The following is a 21,598-nucleotide window of genomic DNA, read 5'->3' on the forward strand; positions in this document are numbered from 1 at the left end:
CAAAGTATGGTACAGAGACTGACCCAGAACGGAGGACAACGAGCAGAAGGAGAAACAGGCAACAGCGACAAGAGATAGTCGATGTGCAGCTCAGTAGAACCAGCCGGAGGGAAAGGAACACAACACCAGAGAGCAGATGGGACCTGAGGACAAACCATGAGATGCGCACGAGTGGTATGACCAAACAAGCAAGCACAAGGACGAGGATCACCAGGTAGCCAACCCATACGCCAACGTATAAGCCGACTACGATCAGCACGCGAAGCAGGAACATACAGGATTGGATCCACACGCAGTACAGGACGACAGGCACGAATCAAGACTTGCTGTGTCGAGGCCAGGAACTGATCAAACTCTTGCTGACGATACGCATGTAACCAGGTTTTAAGCCGTGAAGGAGCCGTAACTTCTGGTGGGTGATCGAGCACAATGCGTCGAGAGCGAAGAGTTGATAGTAGTGACGATGGCAGAGAAGAAGAGAGCAGCGACAAGAGACAGTCATCAGGCAATGTACCAGCACGGAGACAGAATTTCAATACCAAGGTATCAGCACGGAAACGCATCGAAGGCAGATTGGTAATGTGCCGAAGCACAACTGTCGACGAGGTCTTGTGGCCACCAACGATCAGTCGCAGACACCGGCTTTGAGCGCGCTCTAGCTCGTCATATTCCTTTTTGAGCAGCTTCGAGATGGCTAGGCCATACTCCAACTTGGGACGTACAAACATAGCATAGAGGCGAGAAGAGAACAGCAACGAGAAACCAGACCGATTGGCACCAATAGCAGACAGTTGGGCCATCTTGAGCTGAGCACCAGGCTTGCGGTGAGCCACCAGACGAGACGGAGAGATGCCATTGCGCATAAAAGGGACACCAAGGTAAACAAACTCATCAACAGACGGTATGTCTTCATCGTACAGCGTGAGACGGACGTATCTTGACGACGTCGGATCAGGTGCATTGAGGATGGCACATTTGGTGGGACTCCATCTGTAGCCAAGTACTTGTGAATGAATTTGAGCCAGGTCAAGCATATGTTTAACTTCACTAGCAGAACCAATAATAGCCACATCATCAGCGTAAAGAAGGGAGTTGATGGCTGTGGGGGACGGAGACAAAGAGGAGACATCCAATGACGGACCAAAAGGAAGACCAAGACCAGAACCAGAAGAACCAGAACCAGAAGGACCAGGAGGACCAGAAGGAGACAAGGACGAAACCATCGTTGTTGTACGGGTGGCAGCAGAACGAAGAAGAGCAGGCAGCGTATTGATGTAGATCGAGTACAGATGTGGGCTCAAGACAGAGCCTTGAAGTACACCTGTACTCGGAGTGAATGGTGTTGAGACTTGGTTGGACAGCAGGACCGAAATCGAAACATCATCAAAGAGATGAGCCAAGACGGAGACCAGAGCAAAAGGAGCATTGACAAACAAGAGGGATTGCCATATGACACGTCTGTCGACGGTATCATACGCAGCCTTGATATCAAGAAAAGCAACAACAGGGAAATGACGCTTTCGACGATAGTACTCTTGCATCAAGTCATGCAAGCAGAGGGCTTGGTCAAGAGCACTTCGCTGTGGACGGAAACCACCTTGAGCAATGTCCAATGGAGGCGAGACATCTTCTAAGAGCGGAAAGAGACACATTTCAAACAGCTTGCGAATGATGGACGTCAAGGAGATCGGCCTGAAGTTTGACGGTTGATGAGGGTCGCCCTTCTTGTAGATAGGCACGACCTGCGCATGACGCCAAGGAGAAGGAGTGTATGACCATTGGCAGCAGATATCAAAGAGACGAGCCAGGATAGCAGCGACTTGCTTACGAATGGGGATAAGCATCTCTGTACGCAGATGATCAGAGCCAGGAGCTTTGCGTAAAGGTAGACGACGCATTGTGTCAGCAACAGAGTCAGCCGAAAAAGAAGAAAGACCAGAGCCAGAACCAGGACCAGAGCCGAGACCAGAGCCAGAACCAAGACCAGAGCCAAGATCAGAACCAGATGGACTATCCTCGGAAATGGAACCAAGATCAAATGGGACATGATCATCAGGTGATGGAAGTGGAGGTGGACGACTGGATGGCAGACCAGAGCCAGAGTATACGGATGCAAGATGATCCCGCATAGCGTTGGCACCAGCGACGGGACCATCAGGATGGGCATAGGAGACTTGAGGACGACGACGGTTGTGGACTTGCTTGACCCTACGCACCGCAGCAGAAAAGTCACCACGAGCGAGGGAGTCACAAAAGGCACGCCAGGATTCTCGCTTTGCACGCTTGACAGCCGTGCGGAAACGGACATGAGCTTCTTGATGGAGACCCCACCAGTAAGCTTTGTCAATCCCAAGGGACCAACGCCACTTACGGTAGAGCCAGTCGCGACGATCAGCCAAGGCTTGTAGTTGAGAGGTCCAGAACCTTTTCCATTGCTTCGGTCTAGAGACACGAGATCCTACTGACTTGTCCAGAGCAGAGTAGATGGCCGCATTGAGTTCATCGTTAAGATGGTCAATGGGTGGACGCGTTGACGGTGGACTTGAACACAGCTGTTGAAGCTGGTCAAGCAAAGCAGCAGACAAGGAACAAAAGGTAGACACATAAAGCTTCTGAACTTCTGGTTCTTTCAACCGAGACAGATTCCAAAGGCGACGAACTTGACCTAAAGAAGGAGAAGACTGCGTAGAAGGGACCACAGGGACCGAGTACTCAAAAGAGAGAGACATCAGTTTATGGTCTGACCCCAGAGAAAGGTCCAAGACGACCGAGATACTTGCTGAATGGACCAGTGGCATGTTGGTGATGTAGTAGTCTACAATGCTGCTTACCTCAGCATGACCACGGCAAGTCAGGTATGTTGGAACACCATAGGCAAGTGTCTTGTTCAGAATGTTGAGACCATGGTCGTCGCACCAACGACGAAGGACAGAGCTACGCATGTTAGTACGAGAGTCACCAACGAGACGACCAAGACGAACGTTCAGATCACCGCAGATGATTGTATCGTCAGTGAGTGGCAAAGAGTCCAGGACAGACTGTACCTCAGCAGTAGGCAATGAAGGAGGCAAGTAGAGACAGATGAGCCGTAAAGAACGACCCAACTGCAGACCAAGAGCATACTTACAATTCACCGGGAATTCAACCACAGGCAGTGAGCACCGAGGAGAGACCAAAGCAGAGACACCCATCGAACCACGGTACTGACCAGCAACAGGAGAACCATAGAGATGAAACTGCTGCCATGAGGTGGGAAGGCGAGCAGGCGGAAGCAACCAGGTTTCGGTGATAAAGACCAACGAGAACGACTGGCAGTGACGGAGGAGGTCATCGACTGTGGAAGCCTGGAGACCGTTGGCATTCCACAAGCCGATGGTAAGCGGAACGAGTGATGATTGATGGTTTGAAGGAGTGGACGGAGACACAGGAATGGACTGGGACGATGGTATTGACGGATCAGAGACTTGGCGAGAAGATGCATTATAATAATATGTATTACTACACATCATTATAATGATCTTTCGCTGGAACGAGAGGCAGCATCGTATTGATCATACAGGTCCATGGCCATGTCTTCAACAGGGTCATCACGGTGACGGCGGATGGTAGGACGATCTTCTTTTGAGGAGAGCACCTCCGAGACAACTTCATCAGATACCATAGCGTTGGCAAGAAAGAACTTGGAAACAGCAACGGCAACAGGGTATCTTAAACGTTCTAGAGTACGAGAGCAGCGTTCGTTAACGATAGTTGCGATGGCAGTCAAGCGAGTGTCAATGGAAGCAGAGGCATAGGTAGGGTCGGCCAAGTGTTGAGGATCCAAAGGATCAAAATCAGTCAAGACAGGAACCTTTGCTCGTTCGAGCAGACCAAGGAGAACAGGCTTGTACTGCAAGTGCACAAGCAGACCAGCAACAGAATGTGCAGGAAAGCACACGTCAAGAACACGCCAGTTGTCAACACCAAGTCGACTGAGACGACGACGCGCCTCGGAGTAGGACATACGCCTAGATCTGGGGATATAGACGTATTCGAATCCCTGATCACCAGAGACAGGTTGAAAGCCACGAGCAGCGGCAAGACGACGACGTACCTTATTTCGAGGCTTACCATTGGCAGCCACTACGGCCCAAGAAGAAGCTTCAGTGCCAGATGGCATAGCGTTGACATTACCATCTTCCATTTCAGAAATGGCGGAAGCAGCAGCGACATTTCCAACTTTTGGAACGGTTTTTGTGATTTTGACAGAACCAGAGTGACCAGAGGACGTCACAGAACCAAGCTTTGCACGAAGTGTTGCAATCTCTTCAGATTGCTCATTCGTAATTTTCTTGAGATGAGCATTTTCAGCTTGCAATTCCTCTAATTGGCGAAGCAGCCCATCATGGTAAGAAACTCTTTGTTCCAACTCTTGAAACTTGCTAAACAGATCTTGAATTGAAATGGAAGCAGTAGAAACACCTGTTGGCACCACAGTTGGGGGTCGAGTAGTCGACATTCGACCAGATGAAGAAAATGAATTAGTAGACATTGCAAAAAAAGAAATGGTGAATAATTAACGCAGCGAGTTGAAAATTGGCTATTATATGCAAATAATTATGCTGAGTCGAATGGTGCAAGAGTTGTTGATGGATGACAAGTATTGAGCGAGATATGAGCTTTTTAAAGATTTAAAAAATAAAAAATTAATAAATCTTTGTGTAACGAGGGATTAGCTCAGTCGAAAATTTATGTGTTTATTTAAAAGATTAATGCAGTCGACCTTTAGGTCATTAGTTGCTAATCAAAGTACAAAAAGAGAATATGCATGACGCGAAAAAAGTCCTAGCGACCATTTGATGGACCAAAAAAGAGGAGAGAGATAAAAGCAGCCAAAAAAAAGAGATATCAAAAGAGCTATTCTGTAGATCATCAAATCCATGGTCTCCTCCGCATCGTGCACTAAAAGGTGTGGCAGTGGGAGGCAGAAGCCAGAGGGAAGATCCGAACACATTTCACCGAGACGAGGAGGGCGACCTTTCATGCCAAAGCAGTCCAGGTGGAGGATCGTTGGTGTAGTCACCGTCAGGGTTGCAGAGACGATCAAAGTGCCAAAGGATAGTGCAAAGACTGACCCAGAACGGAGGACAACGAGCAGAAGGAGAAACAGGCAACAACGACAAGAGATAGTCAATGTGCAGCTCGGTAGAACCAGCAGGAGGGAAAGGAACACAACACCAGAGAGCTGATGGGACCTGAGGACAAACCATGAGATGCGCACGAGTGGTATGACCAAACAGACAAGCACAAGGACGGGGATCACCAGGTAGCCAACCCATACGCCAACGTATAAGCCGACTACGATCAGCACGCGAAGCAGGAACATACAGGATTGGATCCACACGCAGTACAGGACGACAGGCACGAATCAAGACTTGAGATGTCGAGGCCAGGAACTGATCAAACTCTTGCTGTCGATACGCATGTAACCAGGTTTTAAGCCGAGAAGGAGCCGTAACTTCTGGTGGGTGATCGAGCACAATGCGTCGAGAGCGAAGAGTTGATAGTAGTGACGATGGCAGCGAAGAAGAGAGCAGCGACAAGAGACAGTCATCAGGCAAGGTCTGAGCACGGAGACAGAACTTCAATACCAAGGTATCAGCACGGAAACGCATCGAAGGCAGATTGGTAATGTGCCGAAGCACAACTGTCGACGAGGTCTTGTGGCCACCAACGATCAGTCGCAGACACCGGCTTTGAGCGCGCTCTAGCTCGTCATAGTCCTTTTTGAGCAGCTTAGAGATGGCTAGGCCATACTCCAACTTGGGACGTACAAACATAGCATAGAGGCGAGAAGAGAACAGCAACGAGAAACCAGACCGATTGGCACCAATAGCACAACAGTTGGGCCATCTTGAGCTGAGCACCAGGCTTGCGGTGAGCGACCAGACGAGACGGAGAGATACCATTACGGATGAATGGAACACCAAGGTAAACAAACTCATCAACAGACGGTATGTCTTCATCATACAGTGTGAGACGGGCGTATCTTGAGGACGTCGGATCCGGAGCATTGAGGATGGCACACTTGGTGGGACTCCATCTGTAACCGAGCACTTGGGAATGAATTTGAGCCAGGTCAAGCATTTGTTTAACTTCGCTTGCAGAACCAATTATAGCCACATCATCAGCATAAAGAAGAGAGTTGACAGCAGTGGGAGACGGAGACAAAGAGGAGACATCCAATGACGGACCAAAAGGAAGACCAAGACCAGAACCAGAAGAACCAGAACCAGAAGGACCAGGAGGACCAGAAGGAGACAAGGACGAAACCATCGTTGTTGTACGGGTGGCAGCAGAACGAAGAAGAGCAGGCAGCGTATTGATGTAAATCGAGTACAGATGTGGACTCAGGACAGAGCCTTGAAGTACACCTGTACTCGGAGTGAATGGTGTTGAGACTTGGTTGGACAGCAGGACCGCGATTGAAACATCATCAAAGAGATGAGCCAAGACAGAGACCAGAGCAAAAGGAGCATTGACAGCCAAGAGGGATTGCCAGATGACACGTCTGTCGACGGTATCATACGCAGCCTTGATATCAAGAAAAGCCACAACAGGGAAATGACGCTTTCGACGATAGTACTCTTGCATCAAGTCATGCAAGCAGAGGGCTTGGTCAAGAGCACTTCGCTGTGGACGGAAACCGCCTTGAGCAATGTCCAATGGAGGCGAGACATCTTCTAGAAGTGGAAAGAGACACATTTCAAACAGCTTGCGAATGATGGACGTCAAGGAGATCGGCCTGAAGTTTGACGGTTGATGAGGGTCGCCCTTCTTGTAGATAGGCACGACCTGCGCATGACGCCAAGGAGAAGGAGTGTATGACCATTGGCAGCAGATATCAAAGAGACGAGCCAGGATAGCAGCGACTTGCTTACGAATGGGGATAAGCATCTCTGTACGCAGATGATCAGAGCCAGGAGCTTTGCGTAAAGGTAGACGACGCATTGTGTCAGCAACAGAGTCAGCCGAAAAAGAAGAAAGACCAGAGCCAGAACCAGGACCAGAGCCGAGACCAGAGCCAGAACCAAGACCAGAGCCAAGATCAGAACCAGATGGACTATCCTCGGAAATGGAACCAAGATCAAATGGGACATGATCATCAGGTGATGGAAGTGGAGGTGGACGACTGGATGGCAGACCAGAGCCAGAGTATACGGATGCAAGATGATCCCGCATAGCGTTGGCACCAGCGACGGGACCATCAGGATGAGCATAGGAGACTTGAGGACGACGACGGTTGTGGACTTGCTTGACCCTACGCACCGCAGCAGAAAAGTCACCACGAGCGAGGGAGTCACAAAAGGCACGCCAGGATTCTCGCTTTGCACGCTTGACAGCCGTGCGGAAACGGACATGAGCTTCTTGATGGAGACCCCACCAGTAAGCTTTGTCAATCCCAAGGGACCAACGCCACTTACGGTAGAGCCAGTCGCGACGATCAGCCAAGGCTTGTAGTTGAGAGGTCCAGAACCTTTTCCATTGCTTCGGTCTAGAGACACGAGATCCTACTGACTTGTCCAGAGCAGAGTAGATGGCCGCATTGAGTTCATCGTTAAGATGGTCAATGGGTGGACGCGTTGACGGTGGACTTGAACACAGCTGTTGAAGCTGGTCAAGCAAAGCAGCAGACAAGGAACAAAAGGTAGACACATAAAGCTTCTGAACTTCTGGTTCTTTCAACCGAGACAGATTCCAAAGGCGACGAACTTGACCTAAAGAAGGAGAAGACTGCGTAGAAGGGACCACAGGGACCGAGTACTCAAAAGAGAGAGACATCAGTTTATGGTCTGACCCCAGAGAAAGGTCCAAGGCGACCGAGATACTTGCTGAATGGACCAGTGGCATGTTGGTGATGTAGTAGTCTACAATGCTGCTTACCTCAGCATGACCACGGCAAGTCAGGTATGTTGGAACACCATAGGCAAGTGTCTTGTTCAGAATGTTGAGACCATGGTCGTCGCACCAACGACGAAGGACAGAGCTACGCATGTTAGTACGAGAGTCACCAACGAGACGACCAAGACGAACGTTCAGATCACCGCAGATGATTGTATCGTCAGTGAGTGGCAAAGAGTCCAGGACAGACTGTACCTCAGCAGTAGGCAATGAAGGAGGCAAGTAGAGGCAGATGAGCCGTAAGGAACGACCCAACTGCAGACCAAGAGCATACTTACAGTTCACAGGAAATTCAACCACAGGAAGTGAGCACCGAGGAGAGACCAAGGCAGAGACACCCATTGAACCACGATATTGACCTGCAACAGGAGATCCATAAAGATGAAACTGCTGCCATGAGGTGGGAAGGCGAGCAGGAGGAAGCAACCAGGTTTCGGTAATAAAGACCAACGAGAACGACTGGCAGTGACGGAGGAGATCATCGACTGTGGAAGCCTGGAGACCGTTGGCATTCCACAAGCCGATGGTGAGCGGAACGAGTGATGATGTATTATTTGAAGGAGTGGACGGACCATGGGAGCCATGAGAGCCATAAGAAACCAAAGGAGAGGAAGGAGTGAGCAAATCTGGGACCATACCAGAGGCAGAGACCGAGGACTCATTATAATGACAAGTATTACTACTCATCATTATAATGATCCAAAGCTGGAACGAGAGTCGGGACGGTCTTGATCATACTGATCCAGAATCATTTCGTCGTCGGGTTGATCACGGTGGCGAGGGAAGGCAGGGCGATCTTGTTTTGAAGCCAAAACTTCAGAGACAGCCTCGTCAGACACCATGGCATTAGCCAAGAAGAAGCGAGAGACAGCAACAGCAACGGGATAGCGCAAGCGCTCAAGGGTACGAAGACAACGCTCATTAGAGATGTGCGCCATCTTTTCTTGACGTACCTCAAGAGACGCAGAGGCAAAAGCAGGGTCAGCAAGGTGGTTGGGATCCAAGGGATCGAATTGATCCAGTACCTTGATCTTTGCTTTTTCAAGCAAGGCGACGAGAGCAGGCTTGTACTGAAGGTGTACAAGTAGCCCAACAACTGAGTGGGCGGGGAACGAAACGTCTAACACCCGCCAGGTGTCAACACCCAAACGACCAAGACGGCGACGAGCTTCGGTGTAAGACATCTTACGGGACCGAGGGATATACACATAGTCGAAACCTTGCTCACCTGTAACCGGTTGGAAGCCTCGAGCAGCAGCAGCACGACGACGGAGTTTACTTTTTGAACCACGTGAAGCAACAGTGGCCCAAGAGGAGGCAGCAGTACCCAAGGTGGGCGAAGAAACGGTCTCTTTAGCACCATTTGCGGCAGCAGGAGAAGCAGAAGAAGAAACGGCGGTACTTGAACTTGGGGTGCTTTTAGGGACCCCGGCGGTTTGTGCGGCCAGTTGGGCACGCAAGGAATCAATCTCATTGGCTTGAGATTGCGTAAGCTCCAAGAGACGAGCGTTTTCGAGCTGGAGCTGCTCTAAGGCACTCAAGCGGGCAGTCAGATCTTGGTAAGCAGCAGCCAAAGACTGAAGAGTGACGTCAGCATTTGAATTTGCTGAGTTTGTTGAGGCGGCGGCGTTGGGGATCCTTGACCCCAAGTTTTTTCGTAAAGGTCCCATCGTTTTTGATAAACTTGAAACTGAAAAAAAGTGATATAGACTTGGTGTATTCGAAAAATTAAAAAAACCAAAAGGTGTGTTTTTGAAAGATGAATCGAATGGTGTAAAAATTGGAGATGGATGGCTTGATTTGGTGGAGTTATCGGCTTTTTTCGAAAAATAAACGAGTTTACCTTTTTAACCAAAAGCGAAAGAAAAGTGAGGGATTAGCTCAGCGGTAGAGCGGAAGATTGCAAATCTTTAGGTCCCGTGTTCAATCCACGGATTCCTCTTTTTTCAATCTTGCTCTGGGTATACGTTTACCCGCTTGTGTCATCTTTTTATTCTATATATGGATATTTGTGTTGCTTTTCTTTTAATGAAGTTCATGTTCAACAAGTTACAAGCTATTGTAGCACAAATGATGAAATTTTAGATCAAGAGAACAATGCTGATCACAAGAATAATTTTGATGTCCAGCGACATTGATGTCGTTCGACATAGATGTCAAACAACACAAACAATAAGCCACGCCAATTTTTATATAAATAAGATGAATATTTTTAAACAAAATAACATTATCCAATAAATTCAATAAATCAAATCCTCTTGCGCTTAAAAAAAAGCAATCTTTTCTTATTGGGTCACAATTACCTTTTCTTTTCTTTTTATTTTTACTTATTCTTTCTGATCCGATACCCGAGTTATCACAAATCAAGAAAGTTCCCTTTTATTTTTATCGTTTATCAAACAATCTTATTCTTAACCTTATTGATCTAAAAAGATCTGGTGGTCACTACTCAAAGACAATTTACTCTAAAGAACTGCTAAACGTTCAATCAAGTTACCTAAACTCAAATCATTCAAGACTTCAAACCTCAATTTAAACAAATCTACATCACTTTAACACAAGCCAAGTCCCAAGTACTAACAAGTTACATTTGGTGGTCACTACGAGGGAAATAAATCAACAAATCAAGAAATCTATCGAACTGATCAAAAGAACTTAATCAAAATCGAATCAACAATATCAAAACACTTACTATCAACAATGGCAACGACAGAACCTATCGCGTTGGTGCAAAGCAGCAACCAAATTCAAGGATACCGTCCTAAACTAATCGAATTCTATGGCTATGAAGGCGAGGACTTTCGCCATTTTCAAGAGCTACTGGATTCCTACCTTATACTCAGCAACACACATAGTGATAACCGCAAACTCGCTATTCTCAAATCTCAATTACGTAGAGCTGCTAAAGTCTACTTTGAAAAAACTATACTCAAGGATCGTCCACAAGTGACCTACGATGAAGCTATGGAACTTTTGAAAAGTCATTACATTACTCCTGAGTTAATTCAGAATTACGAATTGGAATTCAATGATATGATCCAAGGAGAACAAGAACACCCTCAAATATTCCTTTCAAGATTACGTGAAGCTGCTGACTTGGCTAATATCACTAGCGAAGCCGTAATCGAAAGCCGCTTTCGCGCAGGTTTATTAAGGGATATCAAACAATTTTGTATACAAAGTAGTGCTAGAACATTTCAAGATTGGTTAAACCACGCAGAAGGTTGGTGGAACGCAAACCGTCCACGCAAGATCGCAATGGTTGACAACCCATTCATACCAAGAAATGTAAATCACGCACTCATATATCATGATGATGGTGTTTATCATCAGCGATATCCGACAAATGATCATAACATTGAACTGATTGACGCAAACGAAGGTCCTGCTCAAGTAATCCCAATCTCTAACTTACATCCTTACGGAATGGTCAACACTGTAATACCTAACCCTCAGATTGTAAGTGGGCCCAACCAGCTATCAACATTGGAAATTACTCGTAATAATTATCATGCCCAAAATTATCCATATCAAGTTCAAAGGAACAATGGAACATATCATAGCCAACATAATAATCAACAGGATTTGGTTAATCTTATTCAACAAACCATCCGAAATGAATTGGGTAACCAACAACAATATCAAAACCCGGCTAGAAATTACAATCGTCGTAATCGTTACAATGATAATTATCAGTATCAATACCAAAATGGCAATAACAGTTATAACAATAATGACTACAATAATAATATGTATAATAACAATGGTTACCAACGTAACGATAATAATCACGGAAGACAAGACTATAACAATCAAGGACGAAGCAGAAATAACTTTAACAATCAAGCTTACCGTCCGCAACAAAACAGACCGCCCGTGCAACAATCTCAACCTCAACAACCTAGTCAGTCAAAAAACTGAATGGGTCGGTTGTTTTTAATGATAAAATGAATGGTCAATCGAACACCCACAATAATAACAAATCCATTAAACATGAAAACTCTCAACACCAACTTAATGTCATCCTATCAGATACAGAAATCAATCATGATCCTTCTCAAATAGAGCTCTGTGCTGCAATAAGACCTGAACGACCTCCTGATGTTACTACTGCTACTCCTTATAACAAAACAAAGCCAACAATGAAGACGAAGGGCAAGCAACCTACATTAACAAGAAAGGTTGTAACGAGAAGTCATTTGGAAGAAATTCAGCCAGTTAGCAATCAACAGAATACATCACAACATGATATAAACATGGACACAGATTTACCTGTACAAGATAGAGAAACGATCAAACAAAAGCGAACTAGAACTAAAAGTGAACCAGCTTTAATTCAGTATGACATAGTTTCTGATGTAATGAAGCAAAAAGCAGATATCGAAATAGGAGAACTTATCCAAGTAGCTCCAACCTTAAGACGAAAGCTAGTCAGCGAATGTAGACCCAAGCGCATATCCACAAAACAGCAACAACAAAATCAACAGCAACCAATGATACAAGCTCTAGATATTGTTGACGATGAATTAAATACAACCGCAGCACATTGTATTGTACATATCAATGATAAAAAGATCAAGACGCTAGTAGATTGTGGAGCTGCCAAGACTTGTATGTCAAAAGCATTGGCTGATGAACTCGGTTTAGAAATAGACGCACCGTCTGAAAGCATTTTTACACTTGGAAATAATAGTAAACAACCTGCTCTAGGAATAATTTATGACGTACCAATAGAAGTAAAAGAAGACATCATTATTCCTTGTACGGTAGAAGTGCTACCATCATGTCCTTCGCACCTCATTTTAGGCACCAATTGGTTAAATCGTGCCAAGGCTAAAATTGACTTCAACAGCTCAACCTTAAAAGTGAAATACAAAAACAAGAAAGCTGAAATAGAAATACATTTTATCAAGAAGAATGCAGCCTTGCCAAAGATAAAAGCCCTTCATCAGAATTATCAGCAGCCTATAAGTTTAACAAATTCCAAAATAACTAAGTATGTACACTTTGATAATGAAGAGTCTGATGAAAGCTATGATACGGATACAAATAGTTCAACAGAATCTGAAGAAAGTCATTCAGAAGAAGAAGACGTCGAAAAAGAAGAAGAAGGACAATCATTACTAGTATTAGACGACGATCAAGGAGAAAAAGTCGACATAATCTTGGAAAAAGAAACTTACCGTATAAAAGCATCATCCACAGGTCTTACCATTCAGGCTAACACATCAAAGACCATAACAATCGATAAGCCTATTGAAGAACGGAATAATCATGTGTATTTATTTGACGTTGTGTTATCTCGTAAGAATAAAAAAGACTATAAAATTCAACGAGACTGAAAAAAGTTATATCTTTATTTAATATTATAATGTCTGGTATTTATACTATTTTCATGGAGGTTTAATTAAATCCTTTTCAAGATACTTTAATTAATTATAACTGTAGATCTAGTGTCAATAAGTTTTAATGTGAGGATCTGTTCCTGGTTATGCAAGTGGACTGTTTTATAATTATTTCTTAAGTAGATCTGATCTTTCATTTATGTTGCATTGCATCAGGAGTTATATTAAAAGCTTGCATTGAGTTAAAGGAGTGGAATTAGTTATGACCGAACAATAGAGAAAAGACTGTAATAAATCTTTGTAAAGCATTCATTACTCTGATTTCTTATAAATTGAATATGAATCATGTTTAAAGTATGTTGGGATACGACAGACGTAACCCATCCAACTCTTTTACCTGCACAAGGATATTTTGATCCATGTACATCTCTCGTATCCAACAAAAGGAATTTGGAAATACATATATTCAATAGAACGGAGAAAGACATACAAATAGAACCTGAAGAAGAATTAGGGATGCTCGAAAAATTCAACCTGCAAAAGGATACTATAGTAAATGCCTACAATCTAAGTAATAACCCTGAATTGTGCGCTTTGGAAAGAAGACATATTAGTGAAATAGAGGAAGATAAGAAAACATTAGACCCAGAACTTCTAGACAAATTCGAAATACAGGACTTGTCTGACGACATAAAGCTAGAACTTAGTAAGCTATTACAAGGATACAAGCACATCTTTGATTGGGACAACAACACTATGGGCCACACCAACCTTATCCAACACAAAATCATACTAGAAAAAGACACAATGCCTATTCGACACCGTCCTTACAGACTTAGTCCTATAGAAGCCGACTACTTACAAAAAGAGTTAGACAAATATTGTAAACTCGGAATAATATCACCCTCAAATAGTCCGTGGGCTGCACCTGTCATATTAGTTAAAAAGAAGAACGGAGATTATCGTATGGTCATTGACTACAGAAAGTTAAATACTGTCACCAAGAAAGATTCATATCCATTGCCTCGAATAGATGATTTACTTGATACACTAGGAAAAGCAAAAATATTCTCAGCTTTGGACATGCGAGCTGGATTTCACCAAGTGCCAGTAGAAGAAAGCAGCCAGGAATACACCGCATTCACAACTAAATTTGGAACATATCATTATAACATGCTACCAATGGGATTGGTAAACTCACCATCCACTTTTCAACGGCTCATTGACTTATGTTTCAGACCCTTATTGAACAAATGTCTAGTAGCATATATAGACGATCTTAACGTTTACTCACAAAACCCTTATGAACATTTGGAACACCTTAAACAAGTATTTGAATGCATTGATGTAGCGAATTTAAAGCTCAACCCAGAGAAATGTATCTTTTTCAAAAAACATCTCAAGTTTCTTGGCTATATTGTAACAAAAGAAGGAATACAGACAGATCCATCGAAAATTCAAAAGATAGTAGAATGTCCTATACCAAAGACAGTAACACAAACAAGATCATTTTTGGGATTAGCTTCATACTATAGAAGGTTCATCAAAAACTTTGCTTCAATCGCAAGACCTCTACATGAGCTAACAAAGACAAAAAAGAAAGTACCCTGGACAGATAAGGCGACACGAGCCTTTGAACAATTAAAGAAGCTACTCACCACTGCACCTGTCTTGGCAAGACCAGATTTCGACAAAGAATTCATACTAGTAACCGATGCATCTAAGCTAGGATTAGGATGTATACTCACACAATTAGACAAAGAAGGTCGTGAACACCCGGTAATTTTTGCTAGTCGAGGATTGAAATCTGGAGAGGTTAACTATGCTCCTACAAAGTTAGAATGTCTCGCTGTGGTGTGGGCAGTAAAGCTCTTCAGGCCATACCTATTAGGAAAGAAGTTCACTATCATCACTGACCATTCGGCCTTAACTGGATTACTCAAAACAAGTAACCCAACGGGAATCATAGCAAGATGGATTGTTATCTTGTCAGAATACGAATTCGAAATCAAATATCGTCCAGGAAGAGTGAATGAGAGCGCAGACTTCATGTCCAGATTAGGATACTAATATCGCCTATTTGGAACACTACAACAATCAATTCTTAGATATTATCAACCTATCAACTTATCATTTTATATATATATCATTAATATTATCGTTATTATCTACCATTGGAGGATGGGAGGGGTAGTTGAAACATAAATCTATAAAACAATCACAAAAACATTATAAAACAACAAAAATCTACATAGAGGAGGCGGTCGGACAAGACAATACAAATTCTTTTTTTTTTACACCACACAAATTTGAAACAACCTATTCAAAAAAAAAAACCTTAAACCTGAAACAATACAAATTCACCTTGAACAATAAACAAAAAGCCACTGAAAGAATTCATTACACAAGATCACAAAAATGGAAGATAGCCAGATACAACAACTGAAACAATATTTGGAAACACTCAAATTATCATCAAATCTCACACCTACAGAAGAAAAATACCTACTTAGGGAATCCGAAAAATTTACCCTATACAAAGGCATACTTTATCGATATAACACTGAGAACGGATTGATCCGCAAAGTATTAAACAAGAAAGAAGCAGAAGAAGTTATATACGCATATCACCAGCATCCTTTAGGAGGACACTTGGCATACAACAACACACTACATAAGATCGCTGCAAGATACTATTGGGATAAAATGGCCAAAGACATAATGGAATATGTAAAAAGATGTCATCATTGTCAAGTGCATGGAAAGAAGCATCTGAATGAAGAATTATATCCAGTGCCTGTATCTACCAAGCCTTTCGATAGAATAGCCTTAGATGTTAAACATGTACAAGCATCACGTTCGGGTTTTCGATATATCATAGCAGGAATAGACTACCTGACCAAATACGTTGAAGCCAGACCAATGCGTTTTCAAACAGCTGCAGAAATAGCTATGTTTCTATACGAAGAAATAATATGTAGACACGGTTGCCCTACTATTATAGTATCGGACAATGGGAAGCCTTTCCTGAGTGATTTAATCCGACAAGTATGTAGAAGTTATGGAATAATACACAAGACGACAACACCATATAATCCACAAAGTAACGGATTAATTGAACGTTTCAATCGAACACTTACTTCAATATTACAAAAACGATCAGTCGAGGAGAAAGAAGATTGGGATGTGTACCTACCTGCTGCTTTGTTTGCGTACCGAAGTATAAAACAAGCTACGACTAAACAATCACCCTTCTTCATGACATATGGTTATGAGCCAAAAACTCCTTTTGACTTGGATCATCATGTCTACGAACGAAATTCACCAAAGTATGAAGCCATTCTACGACATAGAACGATACATCAGATATATAATTTGGGAAGAATACGTGAACAAGCCGCAAAAGCTATAGCACAAGTACAAGCAACTCAAAAGAAGGCCATTGAGAAAAGAATATTAGAAGAAAGCAGAGAATTAAAGCCCCCTTTCAAACTAGGAGACTTAGTACTATTATATCGAGACTCCCTATCTACATCATGGTCTGCCAAATTACAAGACAAATGGGATGGTCCATTTATTATACACCTTTCATTAGGAAAAGGAACGTATCATATTAAAAACTTGGATGCACAAGATACTAGAATTAGAAGGGTACACGGAAATCGTCTGAAACCCTATTTGTTACCCAAAGTACAATGGTGTTTGGAAAATGTCAGAGATCATGATATGCGACTCGATCCTGAAACAAACGTGTTACTTCAATAATTCTCACACACACTTACAAAAAAAAAAAAAAAAAAAACGTATAAATAATCAACAAAATTTAGAGCAAACCTATCTTATTATCAACAAAACAAAGCAAAAATGAATCAAGAAACTTTCTCTCCTCTTTTTTCTGGTCTCTCTGTCCCTGCTGGGTTGTATTTGAAACAGATCTATGAAGAATATGGTCCTGAAGGAGTAGAAGCCCACCTCAACAATTACCTTAATCAGTGCGAAGACGGAGGCTACTGCGATATTTGGTACTTATAATATGAAAACAGTAGGAAGTCAATAGCTAACAACTACTATTTATTAAGTAAAAAAAGGAAAGGAACTAATAATTTAGAATGAACCCTGGATTATATCGTCTGACTATTAATTGTATAGTCTGACGTAGGCTGGACTGAGATCAATAATAAAATAATGAATAAAGACATCATTAATGACCAAACACGACATCACCCCCTACCAGTTGGTATCAACGTTTGGAAGTTGAATAGGAAGTGTTTGAACAGTTATAAATTTTTGTGTGACCTAATTTCTCTTTATGCGCTTGCTGTGCCTAAGATTACTATTTGCAGTCACGGCATTTTTTACGGAGCTTTCATGATGATCTGTTTTTCGATCAAAGCCTTCTTGACTTTGTTGTAGTCTTCGTTTGGGATATCTGGATAAAGCATTACCATTATGTTTGGATTGAGCTTTCTTTTTTTCTTTTATATTATGAGATTGTCTATTGTGCGACATAGTTCCAGACTTTGACTGTTCATTCATAATTGTCGTAGTCAGTAATTTACTAGGGGCGTAGTCTGAGGGTAATTTTTGCTTTTTATTCTTTTCAGCCTCATTATTTTTCTTTTTTACTACTTCACCATTTTGATTTATGGATTTACCCATTTTGCGCCAATAAATGTTAATTGACTCGGGATCAGTAAATGCCTCAGCAGTTAACCAGCTGTCATCGTCTTTGCTGTAGTTTTTCCAGCGTACGAGATATTCTCTATTTTCAGGTTCGCCTCTATGGTTGATGATTGCCTCAATTTCGTACAATTCATCTTTTGGAATGATTTCATCCTGTGAAATGAGCTTTAATTCTTCTGGAGAATAATTTCGAGACATGAGCGTTTCGTCAACATCACGAAGTATATAAGCACCACCTTGTACTTGACGTACAACACGATATGGGCCTTTGTAGACCGGTGAGAGGCTATTGTACTGCTCTCTGTCACGCACCATTACGTAACTTCCTTCCGGGAATGTGGACTGACGATTTTTGCTGTCAGCTTTTTCCTTTTGCCTTTTGGTGTAAAGGTCGGTCCTATCCTGTATAGCAGGGAAGACAACTTGCGACATGTAGTCGATTCTTTTCAGCAACTCATCGTGCGGCATGTACTCCTTCTTTTTTAATTCACCAGCATCATCCCTGTATTCAATGAAGTCATTTATGTTGCGAGCAAACATCAATGAAAAAGGTGTAGTCTGCAAGCGTGTGGAGATCTTATTGTTGATCATGAGCTGTACAGATGGAATGTAATGATGCCAATCTTCGGTGGCACCTTCAAGGAACTTTGCTAATATCTTTTTAGCAGATTGAACGTAACGTTCAGCAGCTCCATTTGCTGAGGGATGGTAAGGAGTGGTGTATCTTTTGTCGATACCCATTGCATTGAACAGATTCTCTAAAATTTCATTTTTGAATTCAGAGCCGTTATCGCTACATACAAAGTGTCTGGGATAGCCGAGTAAGGAAAATGTATCAACCATGGCACCTGCAACGGTTTTTGCCTTTTTGTCTACTAGGGGTTTCAACACGCAGAATCTGGTGCAAATGTCGACTAGAATCAACACGTATGTATACATGTTGCTACTGGATTGAAAAGGCCCAATTAAATCAAAGGCATAGGCATCCCCAGGAACATAAGCGTAGACAGGTCGATGAGGATTATAACCCTTTTTGGCAATATTGTACTTCTGACAGGTATTGCACTTGCTTACATAGTTTACTGCATCAGCTAATAAATTTGGCCAATGTAGGTTTTGGTTGTGGATTGATTTTACAATATGATCAGCTCCAAAGTGTCCGAATTTATGGACTCCATCAAGAATCTCTTGTCGATCCTCATATGGTGGAGTGATATAGTCCTTGTCACTGAATTTGGTAGGACTTTGGACATAGGACACTTTTCGGTTCTCTTTTTTCATTTTTAATTCATGTTCCTTTTTTAGATTTGGTTTGTAAGCAAGATTTTGGTGTTTTACTGTGCTGTTATTAGAATCACTCCCTGCCAGTTCTTTTTCAGGTGGAAAAAGACGTGAAAGAGCATCAGGTAAAACATTTTGTACACCGGGTATATGGACGATGTCAAAATCATAGGACAATAATGTGTCCATCCAACCCACCATCATGGGGTTGAGTTCATCTGACGTGAACAAGTATGTGAGTGCTCGATGATCAGAATATAAGGTAAAGTGATGACCATATAAAAATTTGTGAAACTTTTTCAAAGCAAACACAATAGCGAGGAGTTCACGCCGAGTGACAGAATAATTTCGTTCAGATTGGGATAAAGAACGTGCCATGAAGCCGAGGTATTTGATGGTGGTGACAGTGAGTCCACCCGACTGTTTTTCGTCAAATTTTTGGAATAGAACTGCACCAACTCCAGTGTTAGATGCGTCAGTGGCAACATAAAGGGATTTGGTAGGATCATATGGACTCAAAACAACGTTGGAACATAATATGTCTTTGATGCTTTGAAAGTGAACTTGCAGTTCAGGAGTCCAATCAATATCATCTATGAATGCAACATTTCGTAACGCATCTAGAGGAGCAGTGAGTGTGGCAGCACAAGGGATGTGTGCACGAAAGTAATTAACAGTGCCTAGCCATTGCATCATTTCTCTGCCGGTTTTGGGGCGGGGCCAGTCAGCAATATTTGTCAATTTACGTGGATCCAAGCTTTTCCCTTTTTCAGAAATGCAGAAGCCCAACAGATGAACACTTCTTTTGCCAAAGTGACATTTCTGAGGATTGAGGATCATGTTATGTTGAGTGAGTCTATCAATGACTGCACTGACAGCTTGATAATGCTTTTCCATGGAATCACCTGGAGTGCCAACCACAATATCATCCACGTATACATGAACATTGGATAGATCACTGAGGATGAGGTTCATGATGCGCATGAAATGACTGGAGACATGTTTCAATCCAAACGGTGCTGAACGAAACATGTATTGTTTGTTTCTGTGAGTAAAAGTGGTTTTGACCTGATCTGATTTACGAATGGGCAATCGATGAAATGCACTTTTGAGATCGAGTGAGGTGAAAATTGTAGAACCCGCAAGATCATGAAAAATATCGTCGATCAATGGCAATGGATAGTTATCAGACTCCAGTAGGGCATTGATTTTACGAGGATCAATACATGGTCTGTAATCAGTGGGATTACCATTCGCATCCTTTTTTGGAGCAAATGTGATTGGACTGTTCCATGGTGAGGGTGGTGCACGTACAATGACACCGTTCTCGAGCCATGTTTTTACAGCCTCATCAAAGATTGGCATCATCTTATTTGCAATAGGATACTGCCGGACATGTGCATGTTTTCCATGAGGAGTGTCTAACTTTACCACCGCTTCTGGTAGATTACATAAGGAATGAACATCAATCCGTTGATTTTTATCAATGTGAGATTGCAGTGCTTGTAGTAAAGCTTCATGCTCTTCTGGTGTGCCAGCATTGGAAACATTTGGAATGTATTCTGAGTCTTCAATAGAATCATCGAATTTGACTTTGTTATCATCCCAATTGGTGGCAACACCAACAAGGTGAATTCCTAAACTTGGTAAAATATCCCTCCCGAAAATAGCGTCTACTTTATCATGCATATTTAACACCTCAAATTCATGAGCTACAGTTTGCCCTTTGTATCCGACATTTAATTTATCGGTCACACCCAATCGTTTAACAGTTTTTTCTTTATCAGCTAAGAGTAATGAACCATGAACTGGGATAATACTCAGTTTCAATTTATTAACAGCATTTTTACTTATGAAAGAAACATCTGCGCCTGTGTCGACGAGAGCTATTAATCTATGATCGTTCAATAAGAAAGGAGTGTGTAATGAGTAAGGGCTTTGAAGCATAGTAGGATGTGTCTCCTCTTTTGTTTTTAAACTATAGCAACGAACATTACCTTGCTTGTGCTTCTTTTTCTCCCGAATTTGTTTCAACGCTTTTTGAAACGGACTGATGATTTCATCATCATTTAAGAGGTCATTCATAACCTCATCCGCAGGATGTGTTTGCATGATCTCTGGTTCAGTAGTGGTCTGTTTCTCAACCTTCTCAATATTATGAACCGTTATACGTGAATCATTCGCATTATGAATTTTCTCTTCAAATGATCTACGCCTTTGGGAAAAATTACCAGTATAGTTTTTGGGTGCATCTTTGCGTGCTCTACAACCCGTATCTTTATTTAAGTAATGGTCACGACGTTTTTCCATTTCTCGACATTTGTCAAGGTGACCTGGGGTATATTTCT

General features: G+C 42.6%; 6 protein-coding genes and 1 non-coding gene across 7 annotated transcripts; 3 read left to right on the top strand and 4 right to left on the bottom strand.

Annotated features, from left to right (window-relative positions):
• Nucleotides 1–100: 100 nt before the first annotated feature.
• Nucleotides 101–4,531, bottom strand: RO3G_14350 (uncharacterized protein; the record flags this gene model as incomplete). The annotated part of the gene is made up of 4 exons (XM_067668934.1): nt 101–143; nt 277–2,681; nt 2,832–3,498; nt 3,558–4,531. Coding segments are annotated over 4 exons (4,089 nt in total), but the record flags the coding sequence as incomplete, so codon positions are not given.
• A 463-nt stretch (nt 4,532–4,994) lies between these two features.
• Nucleotides 4,995–5,318, bottom strand: RO3G_14351 (uncharacterized protein; the record flags this gene model as incomplete). The annotated part of the gene is made up of 1 exon (XM_067668935.1): nt 4,995–5,318. The coding sequence occupies one exon, from the start codon at nt 5,316–5,318 to the stop codon at nt 4,995–4,997; it is 324 nt and encodes a 107-aa protein (XP_067525036.1).
• A 457-nt stretch (nt 5,319–5,775) lies between these two features.
• RO3G_14352 (uncharacterized protein) lies at nt 5,776–9,611 on the bottom strand (the record flags this gene model as incomplete). Its single annotated transcript, XM_067668936.1, has 2 exons — nt 5,776–8,620; nt 8,680–9,611. The coding sequence occupies 2 exons, from the start codon at nt 9,609–9,611 to the stop codon at nt 5,776–5,778; spliced, it is 3,777 nt and encodes a 1,258-aa protein (XP_067525037.1).
• Nucleotides 9,612–9,811: 200 nt separating this feature from the next.
• On the top strand, nt 9,812–9,883 carry RO3G_19176. Its single transcript has one exon. It is a non-coding gene; the product is annotated as a tRNA-Cys (tRNA).
• Nucleotides 9,884–10,641: 758 nt separating this feature from the next.
• On the top strand, nt 10,642–13,283 carry RO3G_14353 (uncharacterized protein; the record flags this gene model as incomplete). Its single annotated transcript, XM_067668937.1, has 3 exons — nt 10,642–11,716; nt 11,851–12,633; nt 12,748–13,283. 3 exons carry the CDS (start codon nt 10,642–10,644, stop codon nt 13,281–13,283), a joined length of 2,394 nt encoding a protein of 797 aa, XP_067525038.1.
• A 3,867-nt stretch (nt 13,284–17,150) lies between these two features.
• On the top strand, nt 17,151–17,445 carry RO3G_14354 (uncharacterized protein; the record flags this gene model as incomplete). Its single annotated transcript, XM_067668938.1, has 2 exons — nt 17,151–17,308; nt 17,436–17,445. The coding sequence occupies 2 exons, from the start codon at nt 17,151–17,153 to the stop codon at nt 17,443–17,445; spliced, it is 168 nt and encodes a 55-aa protein (XP_067525039.1).
• A 196-nt stretch (nt 17,446–17,641) lies between these two features.
• RO3G_14355 (uncharacterized protein) lies at nt 17,642–21,362 on the bottom strand (the record flags this gene model as incomplete). Its single annotated transcript, XM_067668939.1, has 4 exons — nt 17,642–17,715; nt 17,846–20,636; nt 20,682–21,136; nt 21,248–21,362. 4 exons carry the CDS (start codon nt 21,360–21,362, stop codon nt 17,642–17,644), a joined length of 3,435 nt encoding a protein of 1,144 aa, XP_067525040.1.
• Nucleotides 21,363–21,598: the final 236 nt, after the last annotated feature.

Source organism: Rhizopus delemar, genomic scaffold (assembly GCF_000149305.1).
Source record: "Rhizopus delemar RA 99-880 supercont3.14 genomic scaffold, whole genome shotgun sequence".
In the NCBI taxonomy this organism is placed as follows: domain Eukaryota; kingdom Fungi; phylum Mucoromycota; class Mucoromycetes; order Mucorales; family Rhizopodaceae; genus Rhizopus; species Rhizopus delemar.